Source organism: Cryptomeria japonica, chromosome 7 (assembly GCF_030272615.1).
Source record: "Cryptomeria japonica chromosome 7, Sugi_1.0, whole genome shotgun sequence".
NCBI lineage: Eukaryota > Viridiplantae > Streptophyta > Pinopsida > Cupressales > Cupressaceae > Cryptomeria > Cryptomeria japonica.
In genome coordinates, this window is record NC_081411.1 from 128,245,362 (window position 1) to 128,267,191 (window position 21,830).

Here is a 21,830-nt window from a genome sequence, read left to right on the forward strand (position 1 = left end):
TTATCTATCTTGTACATAATCAATTACAAAAGTAATAATCTGATTACAAGTGAATCTTGTAACCACTGCATACATTTTATCCTGTCGGTTTCTTACCTCCTTTGCATCACTGGTTTACTTATACTCTTCTTTCTATCTCCTTCTCAGTCTCTCTGCTCACTTGCTGCTGTTGATGCTGGTTTTACTTCTGCCTTTTGAATGAACAGTCATAACATATAACTGTTGCCGGTTACTCTACTCACTGGTTTATCCTTTCTCTGCACATTGCTTTTAGGATCTTCTCTCCATACACATGCAGCTACTTCACTCCCCACTACCTTCCAGTTGGTATGAACACTGCAGGTTCGTACCTCTGCAACAAACTTTGCAGGTTTCTGGTTTATCTGATCTTGTAGGTTAAGCCACTATTAAAGTGTCTCACCGGTTTAACCTTCCCTGCTAGCTCCTTTCTTTAGATGTTGAGTTCCTTGACTCTTCTCATTCTTATCTCCTCTTTTCTCTCTCCAGGATCACTCTCCTTCACTATTTAACATCATCAAATATGGTCTTCTACCTTCATACTTATTACTGAGATTTCCTACCAAAACACAACTTCAAACTGTTGGCATGCAAAGGTTTCTAAACTTAGCAAAGATAGACAATCCATCAACAAGGCTCAAGATCAATCACCATAAATGGTTCTATAGATTGCATCACCAACATCATTATGCACCTTGACACTATGCATCGATTACCTCTGTACGACCTTCCTCAAGCCGCACACCTCTGTAATGCCTCGCATGATTTTCGTAGTCAACATTAAGTGTCGACCAAATTAAAAAACCTCACCGACACGATGCTTGACTGACCTCATTCAGATTGCCATTTCAACTCCATGTGGCATCCTTGTCGGTATCCATCTCAGCTTAGACCTCTGTGTCGATTCAGACAGGATCATCAACCAAACACTCAATCGATGCACACCTAATAAAAATTTAACCCTATCGGTTATCTAACCCTGCTGGTATGTCTTCCCTTATTGTTTAACCTTCTTTCCTTCTCCTTCCTTGTACCGATGGATCTTGTCAGCACGATCATCAACCATGGTGGTCCTTAGCAGTAATCTAGAATGACTCACCATGTGCATCTTTCGCAGAGTGAGAGCACTTCACTGTTGTCTCTTTGTTGACTTGGTTGTATGTCAGTATCCACCTTGTTTATAGATTTACAAGTTTCTACCTTCATACCGGTAATGTGCATGATATCTTCATGTCATCCATCTCCAACTGTTATACATTTGTGGCAACACCACTTTCCATCTGCATATCGATAACTCCATGTTTGCAACTGCAAATCCTTATCTTCATTTGTCTAGTTCTCTTCTCAACTAGCTTTCCGAGGAGGAAAACTCACCATCTTAACTCTTCCTTGTCTTCCTAGGTAGCACATCATGTCTTTAGATGTTGATCAGGTGCACATCTCTGCTCTCAACTGCAGGAGGCATCGTCATCTTTCACTTTAGTGATCTGGTCTATGCATCCAATCACCTACCTTTTTTGACTCTGACTAACTTATCCCAAAAAGTCATGATGTATGTCATGTATGTTATGGGATAAGCAAGGTATTAACATTTACCAGAGGGGAGGAATAGACAACTCCACTTCAACTGGTAAACACCAGTGGAGAAAGATCTATGTCACCTGCCGGTAATGATGTGACTTAACTAAAGAGAGGATACATCTCCAATTCAACATATGTCCCAATACCTTTTCGATATGTCATCTTTGCTCACTGAAGAAACACACACTTTGTAAATTCTTTCTGTTTCTTGGTGGGAGTCCTGCTAGTTGAACTCATACTAACATATTGGTTTCATTGCTAACCCTTAATTAGATCATACTGCAGTGAGCTCTACTGGTCACATGCTTTCTGGTTCCCATCACTCACCAGTCACTTGTCTATTATTCTTGTTCAGCATCAACGTGCATACTCACAAAGCAGTTCCTTCTTCCCAATACTGATATGTAAACCGGTTACTCCAACATGCTTACCTAGTGGCTTCACTGTCCACACTACCAGTTGATATCACTAACATCATATCAACTATTCTCTTATACTGGTTGTCCTGCTTTATGCTATACCAGTTGACATCAATGACAACACAATGCCAAAAATTCCTTTATATACAAAGCCCATGGACTTGCAATCGGATTAATTTCATTTCACAAAACTATCCTTATTAAAGAAATCAAAATATCATGGACTCTGATCGAGGCTCTCTCATGCCTCAAAGGGCAAGGGGGATCAGATGGTTAATAGTAGAGTTATTTAATAGAATCATTCAAAGACTTATGAAAAGTGGATAATCAAAGAAGTAACATATTCTGTAGAAACACATATATCCCAACAAAGATTTTTTTTTTACATTCAAACACGTAGATTTGGAAGTTGCTGAAAATATATCATTTCATTCATAGATAAACATATCTTCATTGCAAATCCAGAACATGCCGAAAGAAACAAAATCTGATAATTTTTTCAAAGTTTTTCAGACCCTTGAAATGACTTCCAAGTTACATAAATAGCCTATAGGCTTATAGTTTTAAAAAGTAATCAAAATTAAATTTTAACTCTATCCAAGAGTTAAAGAAACTATCTTGCCTATAACTAACATAACTAAAAAAGATAACCAGCCAAGAGACGCCAACATAGTGACATGAACAAGATTTTGATGCAACCAAATAATCTTCTTTCTTATCTTTCTTTGTCGGGGTTCCCGGTATGTTCTGCCACTCCAAATGTGCCGCTGAGAAATTGAGGACAAGCTGATAATGAGGAAGCCCAATATGTATAATGCATTACTTCTATATTTCTTTTTCCTTGCTTACTTGCAAGAATTATATCTTATGTTCTTCAAGATGGTCAAAGAAAACTGTCAACATGGACTCAATCCTCGCTATTTGAGAGAAATCATCAGTAATTAGGTATTTTGTCTCTTTGATGAACTACACTCTTTCCTTGAAGGCCTTGATCATCTTTGTTGCATCTTTGACAGTTTGTCCATAATCCTTCAAAAGTTGTATATCAATGCACTACAAATATTTTTGCATTATGTTAACGAGTTCTTTTAACTCCTTAAGGAATTTGATGGATTCTTCATGGCCTTGTTTGATGATTGAGTTTCTCCATTCAATATTTTTCTCCGCCACATAAAACACGTTATCATCTAAACCATCCACAGGCTTCTCAGAAAGAAATTTCATAACTCCAAACCTTTGCATGTCATTCAATTGTGTCAATACTCGCTACCCATTTATTCTTTCCTTTTTCCCATGCTAAGGGCTTCCAATTTTAGCTTCTTATAGCTACGACATCCCCAAACATTTTATTAGATTATCAATGTAATCTATGCTTTCCTGTGCTATGGACTCAAGCCATTTATAAAAAATATCAGCTATCATGCGGTTCCTTTGAACTTGATCTAGTAGCTTTAGGTTCACTGGTGATTTCAGATCATTGGATGGTGATATTTGTGACAGAGGCTAGGGATCCGGGTTATGTATGTCATTAATATATTCACCCATCTGTTTGACAATTTTCTTCAACTCTTGTTTGTCCTTTTTGTCCTTCCAAGTTCTGGATATCATCCTCTTAGCAGAGGACTCCAAATGCTTAGCATCCGCAGACCTTGAAGCAACCCCTAAATCAACCCTTTCAACAACATAATATTTTTTAATGGAATTTTCTGCATCTTTATTTGAAATGGGCCTAGCCACTTCTACTACCCAGTGTCCTATGTTATCATCAACATCTATCATGGCCTTTGTTTTAAGATTTTTGGACTTAGATGTTTTCCCAAGGCATTTTCTAACCATGTCTTCAATGGGAATAGTGAAGGGAACCACACTATGTTTTTTTGCTAATAGAGATCTCTAGCCATCTAAGAGCACTAGAGGAAACTTTGGGTAAAGGCGTCTAATAGCTGGGAGGAACAACAATGGTCATGGTGCCTACTGGGTCCTGGTCTTCTTCAGGTTCTTTTTCCTTGTCCATATCTTGAACTGAGTAATCACTCCACACCTATTCATCCATGTGGTTACCCGAGTCTCTTTGCTCGAGTCTCTTCGCCTGATTCTAGGTCAACAATAATCTGGTTCCTTGTAGGTTTCTTTCTTTCCTTTTTGAGATCTGAGTGTGTGACTCGAATCGACGAGGGTTTTAATGGAGATTTATTTGGCCTTTTACTTCCCACTTCCTTTTCTTTTCATCTCGTGTCACCTTCAATATCAACAATCACATTAGAGGACGAAGTGGGAAACTGAGTAGCATCATGAGGTTGACTAGTTGTTTACACTTTAGGAGCGAATCTATGATACCTCAACTAGTTCTATGTTCTCCTTATGACATTAAAGGACTTAGTCTGAATACTTTCTTCCTCTCTTTTGTTTCAATTGATTTCAGGAATTGGTTGGGCTTGAACTCTCTCATTGAACTAGGGAACCAACACATCTTCACTCTCCTCCTCCCGTACTCTTGAAATATTTATTGACAATCCCATTATAACTATTTGTTGCAAGGTGAACCTTGACCACATTCTTCTTCTGACCTCCAATTCATCAGAACAATTTTCCTAATAGTCCTCTAATTGGGGTTCATGTCAAAAATATGCATCAACATTCAAATTCTCAATTGCATATCCTCTATTGTCAAACTTATGTTTGACAATGTAGGGCTGCAAGTTCAATTTATTGAATTCTAGTTCCAAGTTCAGAGCATCGAAAATAGACTTGCAACTGTAATGGCCAAGTTCAACTAGAAAAATTACTCCAGATTTACCTTTTTCCTTTAATTTCTTATCTATGTGGGCAAGATGTCTAGAGACTTCAATAAGCACATGGTTGTCTAGGGCATACTTGGGAAATTTAAATGGTTCACCTTCCAAGCCCCCCACTCTAATGTAGGTAAATTTGGAGAATTGGATGTAGTAGCTTCCATATATGCTGACTAATTCCCTGGCTTCATCTGACATCCTTTTATTCACATTTCCCTGCAACTCAAAGACAAGTCTGCCTGCAAAGACATCATTCCATCTCGTGAAATTCTCGACATACTTTTGTTGTTGAAAGTGTGAGTAATACTCATAAACTTTCATGCCATTGACCAAGGGTTCATGATGCAACCCTTGCCATTCTCTTATATAAGCAATAGTATAGAAGAGATAAGAAGACATATAGAAACTTGTAATACCGACAAAATGATGCAAACCCTCATGAATCTTGTCAGCGATAACTTGTGCCCAGTCTAGATATTTTTCACTAGCCAACAACACTTGAATGTAAAAATACATCCAATCCTCCTAGTAGAAGGCATGTGCATTTCCTTTAAGTCTATTCAAAAGAATTACAATATCGCGCATCTCTGTTATTAAATTCTCTCTTCTAAGAGGTCTGCGTAATCTGGAACCTCCTTTCTGCAACTTAAGGAGCCAATTCTTGGCAATGACACTCTTGTAGGTTCCCTTTTTCTTAGACAAAAAATGCATATGAAGTACAAATAGACCAATCCTCATACGACTCCTTATCGAGAATGCCCATGGCGGCCATCACCGTTTCCTTGTCAATTTTCACCAACACCTCACCATTACTGGTTCTAATAAACCTATTGTCCGTATCATATCTACTCATGCATTCCATAACCAATTTGGGGCAAGGGGCAGCAGTAGGGAAAGCAACAGCTTCAATCAACCGACTCTTAACAATATTTCTCATCATTGAATTACCATTCGGGTTCCCCACTCTCTCTAGAAAATCTCCCAAGTCAGCTTGAGCCAAAGAAGTATCTCCTAGCTCCAGAAGTGTACTCACTAAACATGATGTGCGACCAAGTTTTTGCAAGGTTGGCCTCATTATTTTTGCTCTTACATTCATCAACAACTTCAAAATAAGGACAAAATTCTACCCAAAATAACGATTTCACTACAGTGGTTTTCTGAGCAAGTAACACAGTGGGAAAGGGATAATCAAAACTCAACTGTTATTGTCATGAAATCTCTCCAACCCTTGGAAGTATGGAGCTATAATTACCTTCAACTCCCTTCGCTTCTCTAATAGTAAGAAGCTACTAAATTACAACTGAAGGGTTTACATATTAAAGGTAAGAAAATCTATAAAAAACTTACGCATGCTTCTTAAAACCTCTTACAATAATGCGAAGGAACTCCTAATTTGATGGGATTTTGATGACTTCTTTTATTACAAATCACTTCCACACAAGCAACTCGAGCTTCCATGATTACTTTCCATAATTAGGATTTTCAAACTTGACATGCTCGAAATATTCCTTTTTGTGCGCCACCTTTCATTAACTTTCTCTACCTTGTTATATTTATAGATAGCTTACAATGAAATTTGAACTGTGAACCATTTAACAAATTTCAAAGGTTCAAGTTCAACATGAGAGAACAATAATGAAGGGACCTTGAAGTGCAAAATACCATCCTGTAGCTCAACACAAAACTGAACTAGGAACGAGCAAAGACTTTTAGATGAACACACAGATGAACCTCAAACCTTGAACTCAACAAGAAGGGTTCAATGGTTCAAGTTCAAAATGGACCTGACATACTTAAGCCTGCCCCTTAACAACAAACAAAACCATAGGACACATAAAGGTGCCAGGTGAACTTTGAATTTTGAACCGAGACACAGGTTCAACATATAGGTTCACTGAAACAAGACAAGTAAGATCACTTCATAAGTAAGAATGAAACGTTCTGAATTTGGGGAGGAAACATTAATTATGCTTTATTTTACAAAAGATAGGATTTTAACTATTGACAAAATAATAGGGTAACATCGTGGAAGGGATTTTCCATCAAGGTATCACTTTGGAGTTCATGTAAGGGTAGAGGTTGTGAGAAATTCACCTTTCTTTGAGAAGTTATTAGGTTTCATGCTAAAATAACGAAGGTGTGATTCCCTTGAATCTAGTGATTTTTTGGTGTTGGAAACACAATAATACTCACAACTGATACCATGTTGAAGTGAGCACCTAGGTATATTAATCTGCAACACCAAATAACCTCCACAAGACAAGAGAGAGGCCATAATAGAAGATGCTATTTTATTAAATTAAGAATATGATATTATGACTACATGATTGACACATGAGATGAGATATAAAATGAGAGGTGTTAGCAAGAGAAATGGGGTTGTACAATCCAAATTTATGTACCTCAAGATATATTATGTATTTAGTTTATACCCCAGAAGACACAGTGAAAGAATTAAGGGGGGCGAATATGAGGGCTGCAATACCACTATCTCTTGATCGTAGTCTAGACTGGATTTAATCTTCCTCATTTTGACCAGTGTGGTATGTATCTGTGGGTCTTCACTATAAAAATAGAATCTATGCAAGAAATCTATCATTACTTCTTCTCATATATTAGTTTCTCCTCTTCTCTCCTAGTTGATATACCAATTTTGTGATACCAAAACTTTATAGTGTGTAATAGAATATATGAATTTGTATAATTAGTTATCATAATTTTAAAACTCCTCCAAATGATGTATGCATGTATCCAGGTGTTCTTCTAGTAGGATATTCCCCTTATATTTTACTATGTTTGGTTATTCTCCTTTTTTCGGTAAGTATATTGCTTTACTAGGATTTTAAAACAATCCCATCTAGTGATAGTAACCTTGTGTGTGTTGTATCCACATGCAATGCTACAAGTAAGTGCATGTATTAGGATTTCCACTCTATGGCCTTCAATGATAAAAAAAATATTCTATTTTCCCAATGTATTGTTTTAGATTTCCTACTTCAAAGTATCTAGTCAACTTGATATGTGATATGCCCCATAATATGTGTTTGACCTAGTGAGGTCCCTCATCAATGTTTTATTTTGTATTCTCTATGCTAGCACAATTGTCTTGTGACACTTCTTCCATGGGTGAATCTTCTTTTGGTGACTTTATTATCATAAATAGTCTTCTAGAGCCAAAATTCCTCTGAGAGTATACTTATGATTTATCATTCATCCATGCTTACAATATAATCCTACTATCCTTTCTTCCCTCAGTCTCATTTATTTCCAGCTCCCCTTCTGAATTGGGTTCTTCCAAAAAATTAGTTTTATATAGTTTAGTTATAGTGTTTATTAACCTCACCATTTTTTTCTCCATTGAATTCTTCTACATAGGATTGTTTTGGATTCCTTCCCAAGGGGATGTGTACTATCATTCACAAATGATATTTCTTCTTTCTTGACATCTACTACTTTCTATGAACAAAAAAAACCTCCTTAATCCTATTAGTGCATCAAATGAATCAAATAACTCGTTGATTATCATCTCCTCAAAATCAACAATCTCTTTTATCCCTTTGACATTAACTTCCACATGTTTCCAATTTCCTGATGTCTTCATATTGGTAGGCTCTATTAGACTAATATTTTAGGGAGTTGGATCTAGTTCTAGTCTCCCTAAGTATTCCACATCCATTTTGGGATTAGATTCAAACCTGCTCCTAAATTCACTATAACTCCAAAGATCTTTTTGTGATGAATCTGAAGGTCAATCATGATTGATTTGTCATTCTAATGATTCCCTACTATTTAGGATTGTAGAATAGATTTCTTATTCTAGTAGTTGCCAATTTTTTTTAAATTCACCAACAAGTTATGTTGTCTTTCCATATGTGCCATTTTTTTTAGGACTCTTACTTCTGGCTCTAAAAAATAGGTATTTTATTTATTGTCCTTTTTTTTTGGTTCATGATCCACTGTCCTCTTAATTTTTTTCATGATTTGATCATGTTGTTTCTTAGTGGGAAAAAACTCTTCTTCCTCCTCTGAGCTCTCCTCTTTTTTTGTTAGCCTTTCTTCTTTCTAGTATTGGCTCCTTGCTTGGTTACCACCATTGCTATACTCTTTTTCTTTGGCTTAGGCTTGATGTGATATTCTTCTTCTTTTGTGTTTCTCTCTTTGAAGTGTAATATTCATCTTCCCATCTCTATGACACCTCCTTATATCCTCCAAAGGGGTTTATGGTACTCTACGAAGGAACCTTTCTCCCATAGTTACATTTGAGATCTATAGACTATCATTTTGGGTCTATAGTGTCTCGATTTTATAATGTTGGTGTGCCTTCTCATAGTTAAAGTGGTCCTATTGGCCACAAAATTTACATTATTTCCTTTTCTCTCTCCAACATTCAGTTATGGTATGACTTGGTTTACAATAATTAAATCAAGTACCATTTTCTTGCCTTCCTCTTCCACAGCCTCAACCTCTTCTTCCCGAGAGAAAACAATTGTTGTAGGGTCCCAAATTTTATATAGCATTTTCATTCCTCTAGTTCTTCTAGCATGGTGGAATTTTGTACTCACTATCCTATGCATATATTTTTCTTTTTTGTTAGTCCTTTTACATATGCCATATCTTTATCATAATTTTGTTTGTCCTTTACTTGAAACCTCCAGGATGAACAATTTGTTGTTTTATGATCGTCCCATTATCTAAAAGTGCCACAGTATAATGAGTTTGGTTTCTTGACTATGCAGAGGTCCACTTTTAGTGCATTTTCCTTTTTCCCTCCAATTTCCCTAGGAAATTTGTTCTGCATATGACCCTCCTTACTATGGTAAGAGTACCGAAATTTTGGAATCTATGCTCCTATTTCCTTGTTTCATGATTTTTTATCTCAATTATTGCTACTCATTTTCTAGTTGTATTTGTTCTACTCTTATATTTTCTCTTTCCCTCTCTATCTTGTGCCACAATTGATTCTGTATCTAACATGCTACTATTACTAATTCTAAATATGCTGCAAAATATATTCCATCCAAATCCATCCTTAGTTCTAGTGTTACTATGGAAAGGAACCATTCCATCTTTTATTTATCATTGAGGGGTTCTTCTAGTGTTTGCATTACCTCTTTGAATCTTTTGTCAAACTATATGATGAATTTCTCATCTCATTGTGATAATTGCCTTAGTTTTCTTATTCCTTCTAGGCTATCAAAATTTTGTAGAATTGCCTTCTGCATGTCATCCCATTTCTTCTCATTTTGTTGATATAATTTGTTGTACCATTTTAAAGGTTTGTTCCTCAGGGAACCAATGAAATCAAATAGCCTTATGCTATCACAAGTTCTATTTCTGCTTTGCTATATGAACTCCAACAAAGAAATATTTTTTGTGTTATCATTTGTGTCTTTCTACAAATCATCATGGAGTCCATTGTACTGTTAACTAGTGCTTGAAACTAAATATCTCCTTGACCATTTGTATATCCTTAGAGGAACTTCTATGCAAAAAATTATGATAAGAATTATAGCATAAGTTTTCCTCTTGCCACATTTATGGTAAGGTTGTAATTATTTTTTGGTAAATGTCATAGAATTTTAAGTCATTACAAGATATATTTATAATGATATCTTCTTTATGGATCTTGATTTCTAATTTTGGAGTGATATATTATTATGTTTAGTTTTTGGTATTATATCTTTAGTGTATCTATATACATAAATTATATTGTGTTATAATTTCAATATGTTACATTTCTTGGTAAAATATTCCTCCATAACCCATTGAATTGTGTACTATTTCTAGAATCTAACTATATATTATCAAAATAAAAAATATCCTTGATGATTAGTTTAGGGTTAAAAAAAAATAGAATGTATGCACTTCATGATTCAATGATTCATCTAGTAAAAAATCTATAGTGATCCTCAATATCTCTTAAACTAAGGGATGATGTTTAAGAAACCTTCATCTTGCATTTGTGTAATGATGTAATTGTTAGATTAATAAAGGTTTAATATATTTTAAATTAGAAAATGGTGTAATGGACTTTTTTAGGCCAGTGATACAATAGATACTATCACAACACTTTGAATTTATATATTCTTAGTTATGATGAATCCTATTAAGGATACCTCTAGGAACACCCTCTCAGATATAGTTGAGCCCAAAGTGAATGATAGGATATCCACTCTTATCAATTAACCTTAAACTTCTCACATTATGTTCATGATCCAATCTATTCCCATATTATGTTCATGATCCAATCTATTCCCATTTGGAATGATACCTTCTTGACATTGCATTGGATTGATTCATCCAAGAGTATGAAAAATGATATTGGGATACAATGAATGGTTTTGTTATCCCAAGCATAGTGTATTGATCATTTTTAGGAATATAATTTGTTATTTGAATGAAATTTTTACTGTAGCCAACATTTTAGATAACTTGGTATTTTGATAAAATTTTGCATCTATATATTTTCCTTTTGTACATTTTTGGTATCCCATCAATTCATGTTAATAGAATATATTTGTTCCAAAAGATGTATTTTAATCTTTTTTTACACTTTTGGTAAAATGCATAGACATATAATTATACTAAATATTAAAAAGTACATATAGATAGTATAAAGATGCTGATTATCTATACCTAGAATAGTGAGCAAGAGGCTGAACCTGAGATTTGGAACCAAAGATCCTCCTTGGGAGTAACTGGGACAGTGACCAGATTGTGGGAGAAACTACTCAACCACAATAAAACAAAAAACAGGCGATAAATGGAAACATTATAACATGGGGAACATTAGCCACCTCCAAAGTGAAGCAAAAGAAGTTTCCTCGATAGAGAGAGAAAAAAATTGAGACGAGGAACGAAGCCTCAAGCTATGACAAAACATAGAACATGTATAAGTATAGCCTATACACAAAGAAGAACTAAAGGCTGAGTGAAAATGCTTAGCAAGCCTTAGACCATCTAAAGTATGTACAAAAGAAAGAAGATGGTAGCATATACATAGCCAAAAGGGCCTAAAAAGTGCATTGCTTTTCTATCAATATCAACCCAAGCTTTGATGTTCATAGTGCAAAAACTGAGACATGAAAGCCAAGAGAGAGTAGATTGACATTAGAAATTCTGGTTCACCTCATTCTGCTTGTCTTCGACAGTATTTGATTTGTGGCGAATTAAACATACCCTATTGTTAGGAAGATCACATAGAGGGGAGATATTGAGGTTGTGAAAGATTCTAGGATGTGCCGAGCAGCCCATAGGTCTTTTCCTACTCTTGATGTTAGTGGAGATGGAGATTTTGTGATCAAGGAGGAGGGAAAGGGCTTTGAACCTATTTTGGATACTCTCTACATTTCTAAGACCACAGCTGTCACTGAAGGCATACAAAGATCTACAAAGGATTTCTTTCTGAAGTGTCTCTAGAGCAATTTTGAGTTCGTCATACATCGAGGTTGAGTCGGGCTTCTTTTGCAAATCTTCTCGTGGGAACAAGACGCCAATGTCTGCGACTCCTTCAAAGAAACTGTATCTTCTAACTGCTGCATCCAACACAAGGTTAGGAAAAACAAATTCATGAACAAAGTCAGCAGCAATGCAGGATAATATGTCAAAGTCCCAACAAAGGTAAAAGCAATTAGACAGGAATATAGAGAGGACTTGGTAGGGAAACAACACACGAGGGGACTGAGGAGAAAGGATTCGGTCTCCAATGATCTCACGAATTTCCTCTTGCATCATGGAGTTCTTGAAGATGAAGATGCGGGGGAGGTGTAGAGAAGAAAAAAAGCCACAGACAGGAAACTCCCAGCACTTCATAGGAATTTTAAGCAAAAAATTATACGGTTGGTACATGAGTGTCGCCCTGTTCACAGAAGCAGCAATTAGGGGAGAGGGGAAAAGCACAAGAAGATGCAGAGAGGGCCCGAGATGGATGGGGAGACATAAAGGATGGGAAGGAAATGGAGCTGGGTGGAATAAGAGGAGAGCTCGGGAGGAGATTAAAAGACAAGCCTGCACATGTGAAAGGTACCTGAAGTGATCACGAAATAGTAAGATTTGGAATGGCGACGTAAAAGCATGTGGGTGATATTGCCAAGTGAGATCAGTGTGATCCAAATCGAGGGAACCATTAATTCGGGTGTCATGTCTGAGCTCATTGAAAGGATAGGAGCAGGGACATAAACTGTTTTGAGGAGAATTGAGGATAGATGCGAGGTACTAGACTTGCACCTACATGTTCCAGTACAATTAAAACCAAATATTAACTTATCTTGATCGATCCAGATTGCATGAGGCGAAGAAAGTGAAATTAGGTTGCCCACTGGTGGCGTTGATAGCACTTGTTGTGAAACTACACTTTTTCAAATACATAGTACGTGATCACAATAATTAGAGGATACTTTGAAGGTTATCCCTAACTTCTGAATAGGACGAAAGCTTGTCATCTGTGAAAAATTTCTCTTCTTGAGGTTGAGAAGAGCCGTTGTTTGCGAAGAATTTTGCTAGCTTGTTGCCCTCTCTCTAGCAGTGAGTAATCTTATACTTTCGAAAATAATAAAGAAGATTTCGAGCCACAGAAGATATATTGGAGTTTCTAATTTGAGGTTTGGTTCATGCTTAAGGCGTTGATGGTGATCAAAGAGTGCCCTTCGATGTCGAAGTTCAAGGATTTGATGTTGTTGGCCAATTTGAGACCTCGAAGCAGGGCCTTCACTTATACAGTATTATTTGTACCATCTTGAATTCGGGAAGCAGGAGCTACGATGACTATTTCTGAATAGGATCTAATGACACAACCCACACCTAAGATCTCGGGGTTAATCAAAATTTAATTTTAAATAATTTCGGGAGAGGTATTCACGAAATATTATTCCTATTTGTTTTGGAAGTCATATTGAATAACAAACTACCTTTGAAGGAGAGGGAAATTAATTTCCAATTTATTAATATGACATAATCCCATGATGAGGTGGAGGCCTTAACATTTTCTGAAATAGAGGATTCGATTTCTTTAGGTACTCTATCCACTGTTTGGAATTGATGTCTGAAAATTCTCTTATTGCTTTCCCAATAAGAAAGTTCCATAACAAGATGGGAGGGGCTACCAGCCAAATGAAACTAAAGAAAGAGTCTTGATGAAGAAGAGGGCAATTGTCTAATACTTCCTTCAGTAAGTGTTGCAAAGGGGTGATCCAATTAGGCTTGTTTCTCAACCAATCCCAACACCATTGGGAAAGGCGCATTGAACAAGAAGATCATGATTAATAAATATTTAGAGAGTGATCTTATGTGGATTTTAGTTTGCATATCTTCACAATCCCAACACCATTGGGAAAGGGGCATTGAACAAGAGTAATAAATATTTAGAGAGTGACCTTATGTGGATTCTAGTTTGCATATCTTGTAAGTGAAGGTTAAGAGGATTCATATGAAGTGAAATAAAGAGGTTTTTTTCTTTTTCTTAATCTTTCTTGTATGTGCAATTTGTAGTTTTTTTTTAGTAAATGCAGGAATATTTGGATTTACAAACAATCTTGTATCATTTTTGTTTTTGTTTTTATATTCATGGTTTGAATTTTTGGTGTAGGTTGGAGCTTCAAGAGCGTATTTTGGAGTTTTGAAGGACAAATATTAGTTTTATCAACACTTGTTTTGCATTTCAAAAAATCAGAGGCAAATAGGGTGTTTATTGTTATTTTACAAGTATTATATTTTATAATTTGAAGGTTTCAAAGGTTTAAGGGATTAATTGGCATATTGTAAATTGGTAATGAATTAATTTACTCATTTTGGATTATTAAGGAAGTTTTTATAAAGAAAGTGCCTATCGACATTCCATTCTTGTTTTAATCTTTCATTTCAGGTTCCTAAAATGGAAGGAAACTCTAGTGATTTTTGAGAAACTAATTAAAAACTCTTGAATTTTTGAAAGAGAACAACTTGGTTTTTATTTTCATTCAAATTCAAAAGGATTTTACAATAGAATTTTTTTGATATAGTTGAGAAAGGTTTGGTGTCATATTCAGAAGAATTTGATGAATAATTTCAAGCATATTCGTAGGAAGTTCAAAAGACAATTAGAGGAAAATGAAAGAGTGGATTTGGGGGCCTCCTTGTGATGCATCACAAGGGTTATAATACATATAAAATTAACCCTTCAAGGGTGTTAAAAAGAAGTAATAAACAACAACAAGTTTGGAGAAAAAACTTGCAAGTTGATGCAAAGAATTGCATAAGGAAGAGTGTGCTAAATTAGTTTGCCAAGAGGAGAAAGATAGAAGAAGAGAACAATTTTTTTTTAGGTTTGTAAGAGGTGTTAAAGGAATCCATGATGAATGAAAATATGATATTTACAAAGAGGAGCACAACCAAGAAATTTTCAGGCAAGAGTGTTTGAATATTTGAAGGCATAGAGTACCTAGAACTCTTGCAAAAATTTTGAAGTATGATTCTTGTTGAAATCCTCCATATATATGTAATCATTCTTGAATAGTTTTCTACCAAATATATTCTAAATTTTTTTTCTTGTGTTATTGTTAGCGGGATGATATGCAATGGTTGTAAGATTTAGAAGTTTGATAGAAACCCCTAATCTTGATTGTGCCAATAATAGAGGTCAGTGATTTATTTCTTAGCAAGCCAAGACTCAAAGTAATTAGTAACACATATTTTGGCCATTAGTCTTCATAATGTATTTCTTGTTGGAGCATAGATTTTATACTTCCTTTTTAATTATCTTATTTCATATCTCTTATCTATAAAACTCCATATTTTAGAGAGCTAAGAGTGCAAAGGAGAGTCCCTATTTTTATTAATTGTTATCTTAGCTACCCACATATGACCATGATTCTCACAACTTTGCCTAGGTAAATATGCATCACTAGACCTACATATTGAATGATTTCTTTAGAACTCCAGGCTTGTAGCTTTGGGAGTCAACATTTCAAACTTACACTTCTAGTAAACAATATCTTTTCAAGGCAATAAAATTTAATTTATGATTTTTTATCTATTTTATTATCTTTCTTTTAAATTATATTTGATTATATATGGTGAACAAAGGTTGAAATTGTGGGTAAGTATTCTCTATGCTTCTATTAATCATTGGTATATGCTTTTATAGATTAAATTATAAAATATATGCTTGTATGTAGGAAAATACTCACAAAAATTCACATAATATTCAAAAATGTTTTCTATTACACATAATTATTTCACATGAAATTTTAATTAGTTTAAAATTTGTGCATGATGCATTTGACGAATCATTTTTTATATGAATAATTGTGTTAACAAAATTGGTTATGTTTAACCTTAATTTACTTTTATCCATCATAATCAATACATACAAAGTCAACAAGATAGTTATCTAAGCCATCCAAAGAGTAAAAGATAATAGCACTCCATAATCCAAAACTCATGATTTGACAATTTTTTTATAATATTGGAATTCGTAATTCTATTATAGTCATAAAATATACTAAAATTTTGTACTATCATATCCCATAGAAAAATATGAGTTTATCATTTAGAGGATAATAAATTATTAAATCTTACCAAATTTATAATGTGCACTTTTTCTTATTATTCAAAGATAGAATGTAAGAACATTTAAAATCTTAAATGGTCATAGTAGCCAATTCAAAAAAGGTTATGTGGGAATAGCATAGATAGCGATTGGGCTTCTAACAGTGTAATTAGCATAGCTCCATGTTAATGAACCTGAAAGTAATGTGTTGGTTGCAATGGATCCACCTTTAATTGTAACATTATATGATAACTTTTGGTTTAGAGAAGAAAATGATAATGTGTCTGGTTCAACTATCACATCTATTCCGGAGGGTGCAGAAACACTAGCCTTGTATGTACTTTCTACAAGACCTACATTAGTAACCATTCTAGGAAATATGGCTTGAATAGGTTCTCCGGGAATGGTGACAACCATTATTGAAGGGTAGTTAAGTTGTCTTCCTCCATTTTTAGATGGCTCTATAGAGTCACAACTACTAAAGTCTCCTGTAACTAAACGTAATGTGGTATCATTGTAACCTTCCCTACAAAGAAAATTGATGTAATCATCTATAATTGCATCATACACAAGCCCTGGATTAATAGCCATGATTGGATTAATTTGTCCAACACCATACCCAAATTCTGCATCTCCATTTCCAGCCAATGTCCGATCCATTACAAATGCTGCATCATAAGTTAAATTATTAGATATTTTCATTAAAACCTTAATTTTTAGTTAAAATAGACATATAGCTTCCCACCTCCCCCCTCATTATAAATATTTTGGGCTAATAAATAAGGTTGTTAAAAGTAAATTACCCTTGTAGAACTACAAAAGAGATATTTCAAATATAGAATGCACATGAAATTAAATATATATAAAAATATTGAGGAGTATATGTAATAAAAATGTCTAACGATAGGTGAATAATATAATGCCTGTAGTCATTAGAGCTGATTTGATAGCAGTAGCAGACCAATCATTATGATGTGACTTAACAAACCCTGCTGCTCCCGCAATGTGTGGAGTTGACATGGATGTTCCAGATATTATATTGAACTCGGGGAATCGCGTCTCTTGTGTATTGTGAGTGAGTGGATCATTTTTGGACCAAGATGCTAGAATGTTTACACCCGGTGCCGTAATATCTGGCTAAATAAACATAAATACATTTTATCAAGGAAATTCCAATAAAATACTCTATAACTAATTTATATATGTTTGATCATTTTGAACCAAATACACAATATATGAAAATGGTAAACTCTAATTTAACTTAATATATAAAAAAGTGTTATTATACATCGTATTTTAAATAAATAATTATTCTTTGCTATTAACTATAGGTAGTTTGACAATATGAATTTTTTACATACTTTATCCAACACCATATATTAAATGATATTTAAGAAATATGATTTAATTTTATATAATAAAATAGAATATGATTATATTATCTTTTATTTTATGTAACAATCATACCTACTATTTAGCCACTTTCATTTCCTAATTAACTTTTTTTACTATTTATAACACAATAACATAGTTGTAAAAAAAAAAAGTTTTAATTCAATATAATATTGTAAAAAAAATTACCTTGAGAATATCAAATGTGATTGGATTATAACCCCGAGATGAAAAGGAAGCCACAATGGGTGCTTGTACTTTGGGAGTTGTAGTTTTTTGAATTTTTGCAATAGAAGAGCTAATGCAATGCAATCAACAATAAGAAATTAAGTTTTATAATAGAATTTAACATATTTATTCATTTATTAAATAAAAATATGTATTTACCTAGTAGAGTTGATGTAAGAAAATACAACTTCTGCTTGCTTAGCTGTTATCACTGTTGTGGGAATTAAATATGGAAAGACTACATCATCGTATCCTTCTTGTATTAAAATGAGACCCGCACCACCAGCATAAAAAATAAAACGGTCTGGCACAATTATAGAGGAATGGCAAAGAACTATATTTCCCTTCACATTTATGATATTTGGAGAATAATGTTCACAAATATCTGCTCCAATTACTAAAGGATACCATGGTTGTTCCATTGTATATGTGTTTAAAGAAGTACCCTATAAAGATCAAAAACCATGAATTTAATCTAGAATTTTCTATATTCTATTGTAGAAAAGTAAAAGTAAAAAATGGGTGGATGTTTAAAAATTACCTCTATAGAGATGTTGTTTCCTAAAAGAAGTTGAGAATCCATTTTACGATCAATGGTGCTTGCAGCCACAGTTAGAGACCATGGAGAATAATTGACAACCGATTCCTTGTCAGGTCCAGTATTTCCAGCTGAATTTGCTACCAAAATTCCCCTCTTCATTGCATGAAATGATCCAATAGCAATGGAATCTTCAAAGTATTTGGGACTTGTATATCCACCAAGTGATACAGAAATGATGTCTACACCATCATAGATGGCATCATCAAATGCTGCAAGAATGTCTGCATCGGTACATGTGTCGTCAAAAGTAGAAATCCAACAAACCTTATAAATAGCAATCCTTGCACCAGGGACTCCACCTCTTGCATCTCCTTGAGCAATTCCATAAAGACTAGCATTTTTAATATAATTTCCAGCAGCAGTAGAAGAGGTGTGTGTTCCATGGCCTATTGCATCTCTTGGAGATAGAAAATCCCTTTCCAATATTGGACCTGATAAACTGCGATAAAACTTTGCTCCTACTAGTTTCCTGGTGATTTATCCATATTTTCAGGTACATTATATATTTAGCAACATGATGAAAAACATTAAAACAGAAAATATGTAAGAGCATGACTCATATAGTTTTAGTGAATGTTACAAGTATGGTATTCAATTGACATATGAAAAGTTTAAACATTGAAATTCCTGCAATTTTCTTGAGCTATGATTATTTCTATAAAATGTATTGTTTAACATTTTACTGGACCAAAAAAGGTGTATTAATAAAAAATATGAGCAGGAATGAATCTAACTTGTTGCAGGACGTGAAATCTGATGTTGTTTGGCATCCACCTCTCCATTTGGATGGCACTGGACCAAATCCGGCATCATTGAAACTCTTTGATTCTGGCCATACTCCTACAACACCACATAAACATGAAAATTAATAGCTAAAACACTATAACTTGTTGAATAAGGAGATTAAACAATTTGGTTCAGATAGATTCACCTGTGTCCAAAACACCAATGATGATGTCGCTTTGATAATCCAAATTACTGTTTTGTGCAGATGCAGGAAAGCCAATAAAATCCCATGATCTGGTCGTTAAAACTTGCAGTTGCTTGCTCTCAAACACCGAAACCACACCATCCATATCTGTACATTAAAACAATAGATCTTAAAATCCCCTATTCAACTTTCCGAACGATGACCAAAATGAAAACAAAACAAGAAAATCCTTTTTAAACTATTTTAATTTTTACAAAAGGCTACACCCATGTTTCCACTCTGGCAATTCAGTGGTGTATTATGTGCAGACTTTGTTGGGCTTGACTCAATTTATATTTTCCAATTATATTAAGGACTTTGTTCTATTACGCTTTGTGAGTGGTCTCTTTAAGGTCTACCACTTTTATTTAATACGATACAATTATTTCTCATTAAATAAAATTATATAGAAAATATTCACTAAAAGAAAAAGGGTTTTAATTTTTTATTTTACCTAAGAGCTGTTGGACATGGGATGGAAAAATCATAGCAGCGAATCCACCAAAACTCTTCCAATAACTATATTTCAATGATTCCTCTGCTGCCACCCGGCTTCAATAACAATATTACAGTTATGTATGATCATGTTAGAATCTCAAGCTTAAACAGATGACTCATCTGAAAATACACTAGCTATTCCATTAGAATCCACTTGGTTAACATGATTTCAAATGATTCAAAACATAGAATGTACCTATTCAAATCAAAATATCAATCACAGTTCATATAACAACCACTCGTATATTTTGGTAATAGATAAAACATAATCACCTTCCATGCACAGATTCAAGCATATCAAGGTGCAATGCAGCAGCTGTTGTGTAAGAATGTCCATTATCTTGCGATGGAGCGTTGCCCATGTAAACAACATATAGCTAATTTCACACAACCATTGCATAATCAGCATGCTGAAAATTTAGTTAAACATAATACTTAGGTTTATAAATATCCTATTCTAGTCTAAGAAGGAGAAGAATTCAAATACACCTTTGTATCTTCCTCTGAAGACACTGCCATGCAGAACATTTTAGCATGCAGCATTATAAGAAAGAAAAGCACGGAGAAAAGAAGATAGCTAATGCTGGGGACGGCCATGGCAAATGCAGTTCTTATCATTTCATAAAACTCCCACACAAAACTAAGATGAAAAGAGTCCATGTTTATAGAGGCTGTTTGATGCTGCCGTTACGTAAACAGACGGCCTAAAACGATACGAACGAGAGATCATCGACCATATAAATGTAATTGGCATTCCATCTCTCTTGAGATAACTCTTCTTTCTATTTTATATGGATGATTTTTAGATTTGAGGATTGTAGTAAATGGAATCCGGCAGATCAGGTGGATACGACACAATATAAGGCGACATTTCTAATGAGAAGTGGAGAAGGAAACCTCAAATCGATGATAATAAGAATAAATGAAACATAAGTTAGATTAGTACAGGCAGAGTCCGAATTTATTACATAATTGTAGGAACAAACTAGTGGTATATGTCGTTTATTTTTTTATAATTTGAATTCAAATAGTTGGCATGAGTTTGTTATCGGTTTTATAATATTCATAATCAATGATCTATCATTATGAAGAAGGTAATGGAAAATTAAATTGTGAACATAATCCTAAAAATAAATAAGATTGGAGAAAGAGTTCAGATATAATGAATCTAGAAACAATCTTGATGTTAAATTAAAATAATTAAAATTTATTTTATTGATCAATAAATATAATACAAAATATTAAAATAATTTTAAAACAAGATTTCAGATATAAATAATCATATTCTATAAAAATTTGTTTATACTTTTTGAAAGGCTGATTCTTAATTTAAGAAAGTAAAGTAAGAAAATGAACATTAGAAATATTGATATAACATTAAATATCAAAATCTAAATCTAAATATTATATGCATTATAACTTAGAAATTAATGATGGGATAACTAATCAAGACAAAGCTACATATGTTAAGTGTTTCAAATGATCTAGTTTTATTTTAAAACTTTTAATGTTCACTCATTAGTCTTATGAGGTTATTCAATGTAATATCTTGTAATCGATATCATATCGAACATTTTGACACAATTTTCTTAGAAACTACTTTGACATAGATTGTGTTGATTGATGCAGTTTTTTTTTAAGGCAAGATAATGTCACACAACTATGTCGTATAATGATTGCATTCAAGATATGAAAGAGATAGTGCTCTTCAATGTTTCTTATGTTTGAGAATTAGTTGCATTGAGAATTACAGTTGATTGTTCTTTGATGGAAATGGTTGATAACCTTGTGGCCTTAATAACAAGTC

General features: G+C 34.1%; 1 protein-coding gene across 1 annotated transcript; it reads right to left on the reverse strand.

The window, feature by feature from the left end:
* Window positions 1–16,457: 16,457 nt before the first annotated feature.
* Window positions 16,458–20,683, reverse strand: LOC131072350 (cucumisin-like). The gene is made up of 10 exons (XM_058008489.2): window positions 20,513–20,683; window positions 20,297–20,400; window positions 19,980–20,077; window positions 19,487–19,633; window positions 19,290–19,395; window positions 18,496–19,024; window positions 18,114–18,400; window positions 17,916–18,024; window positions 17,258–17,471; window positions 16,458–17,002 (listed from the first exon to the last, which is right to left on the reverse strand). The coding sequence occupies exons 1-10, from the start codon at window positions 20,681–20,683 to the stop codon at window positions 16,458–16,460; spliced, it is 2,310 nt and encodes a 769-aa protein (XP_057864472.2).
* Between the last annotated feature and the right edge of the window lie 1,147 nt (window positions 20,684–21,830).

Excerpts from the sequence above, each read along its gene's own strand:
- LOC131072350 (XM_058008489.2), bottom strand. The coding sequence starts at position 20,683 with ATGGACTCTTTTCATCTTAGTTTTGTGTGGGAGTTTTATGAAATGATA. Across the intron at positions 19,025-19,289 it reads GATTTCACGTCCTGCAACAA|GAAACTAGTAGGAGCAAAGT; the intron begins GTTAGATTCATT and ends ATAAATCACCAG. Across the intron at positions 18,025-18,113 it reads TCTTACATCAACTCTACTAG|CTCTTCTATTGCAAAAATTC; the intron begins GTAAATACATAT and ends GCATTGCATTAG.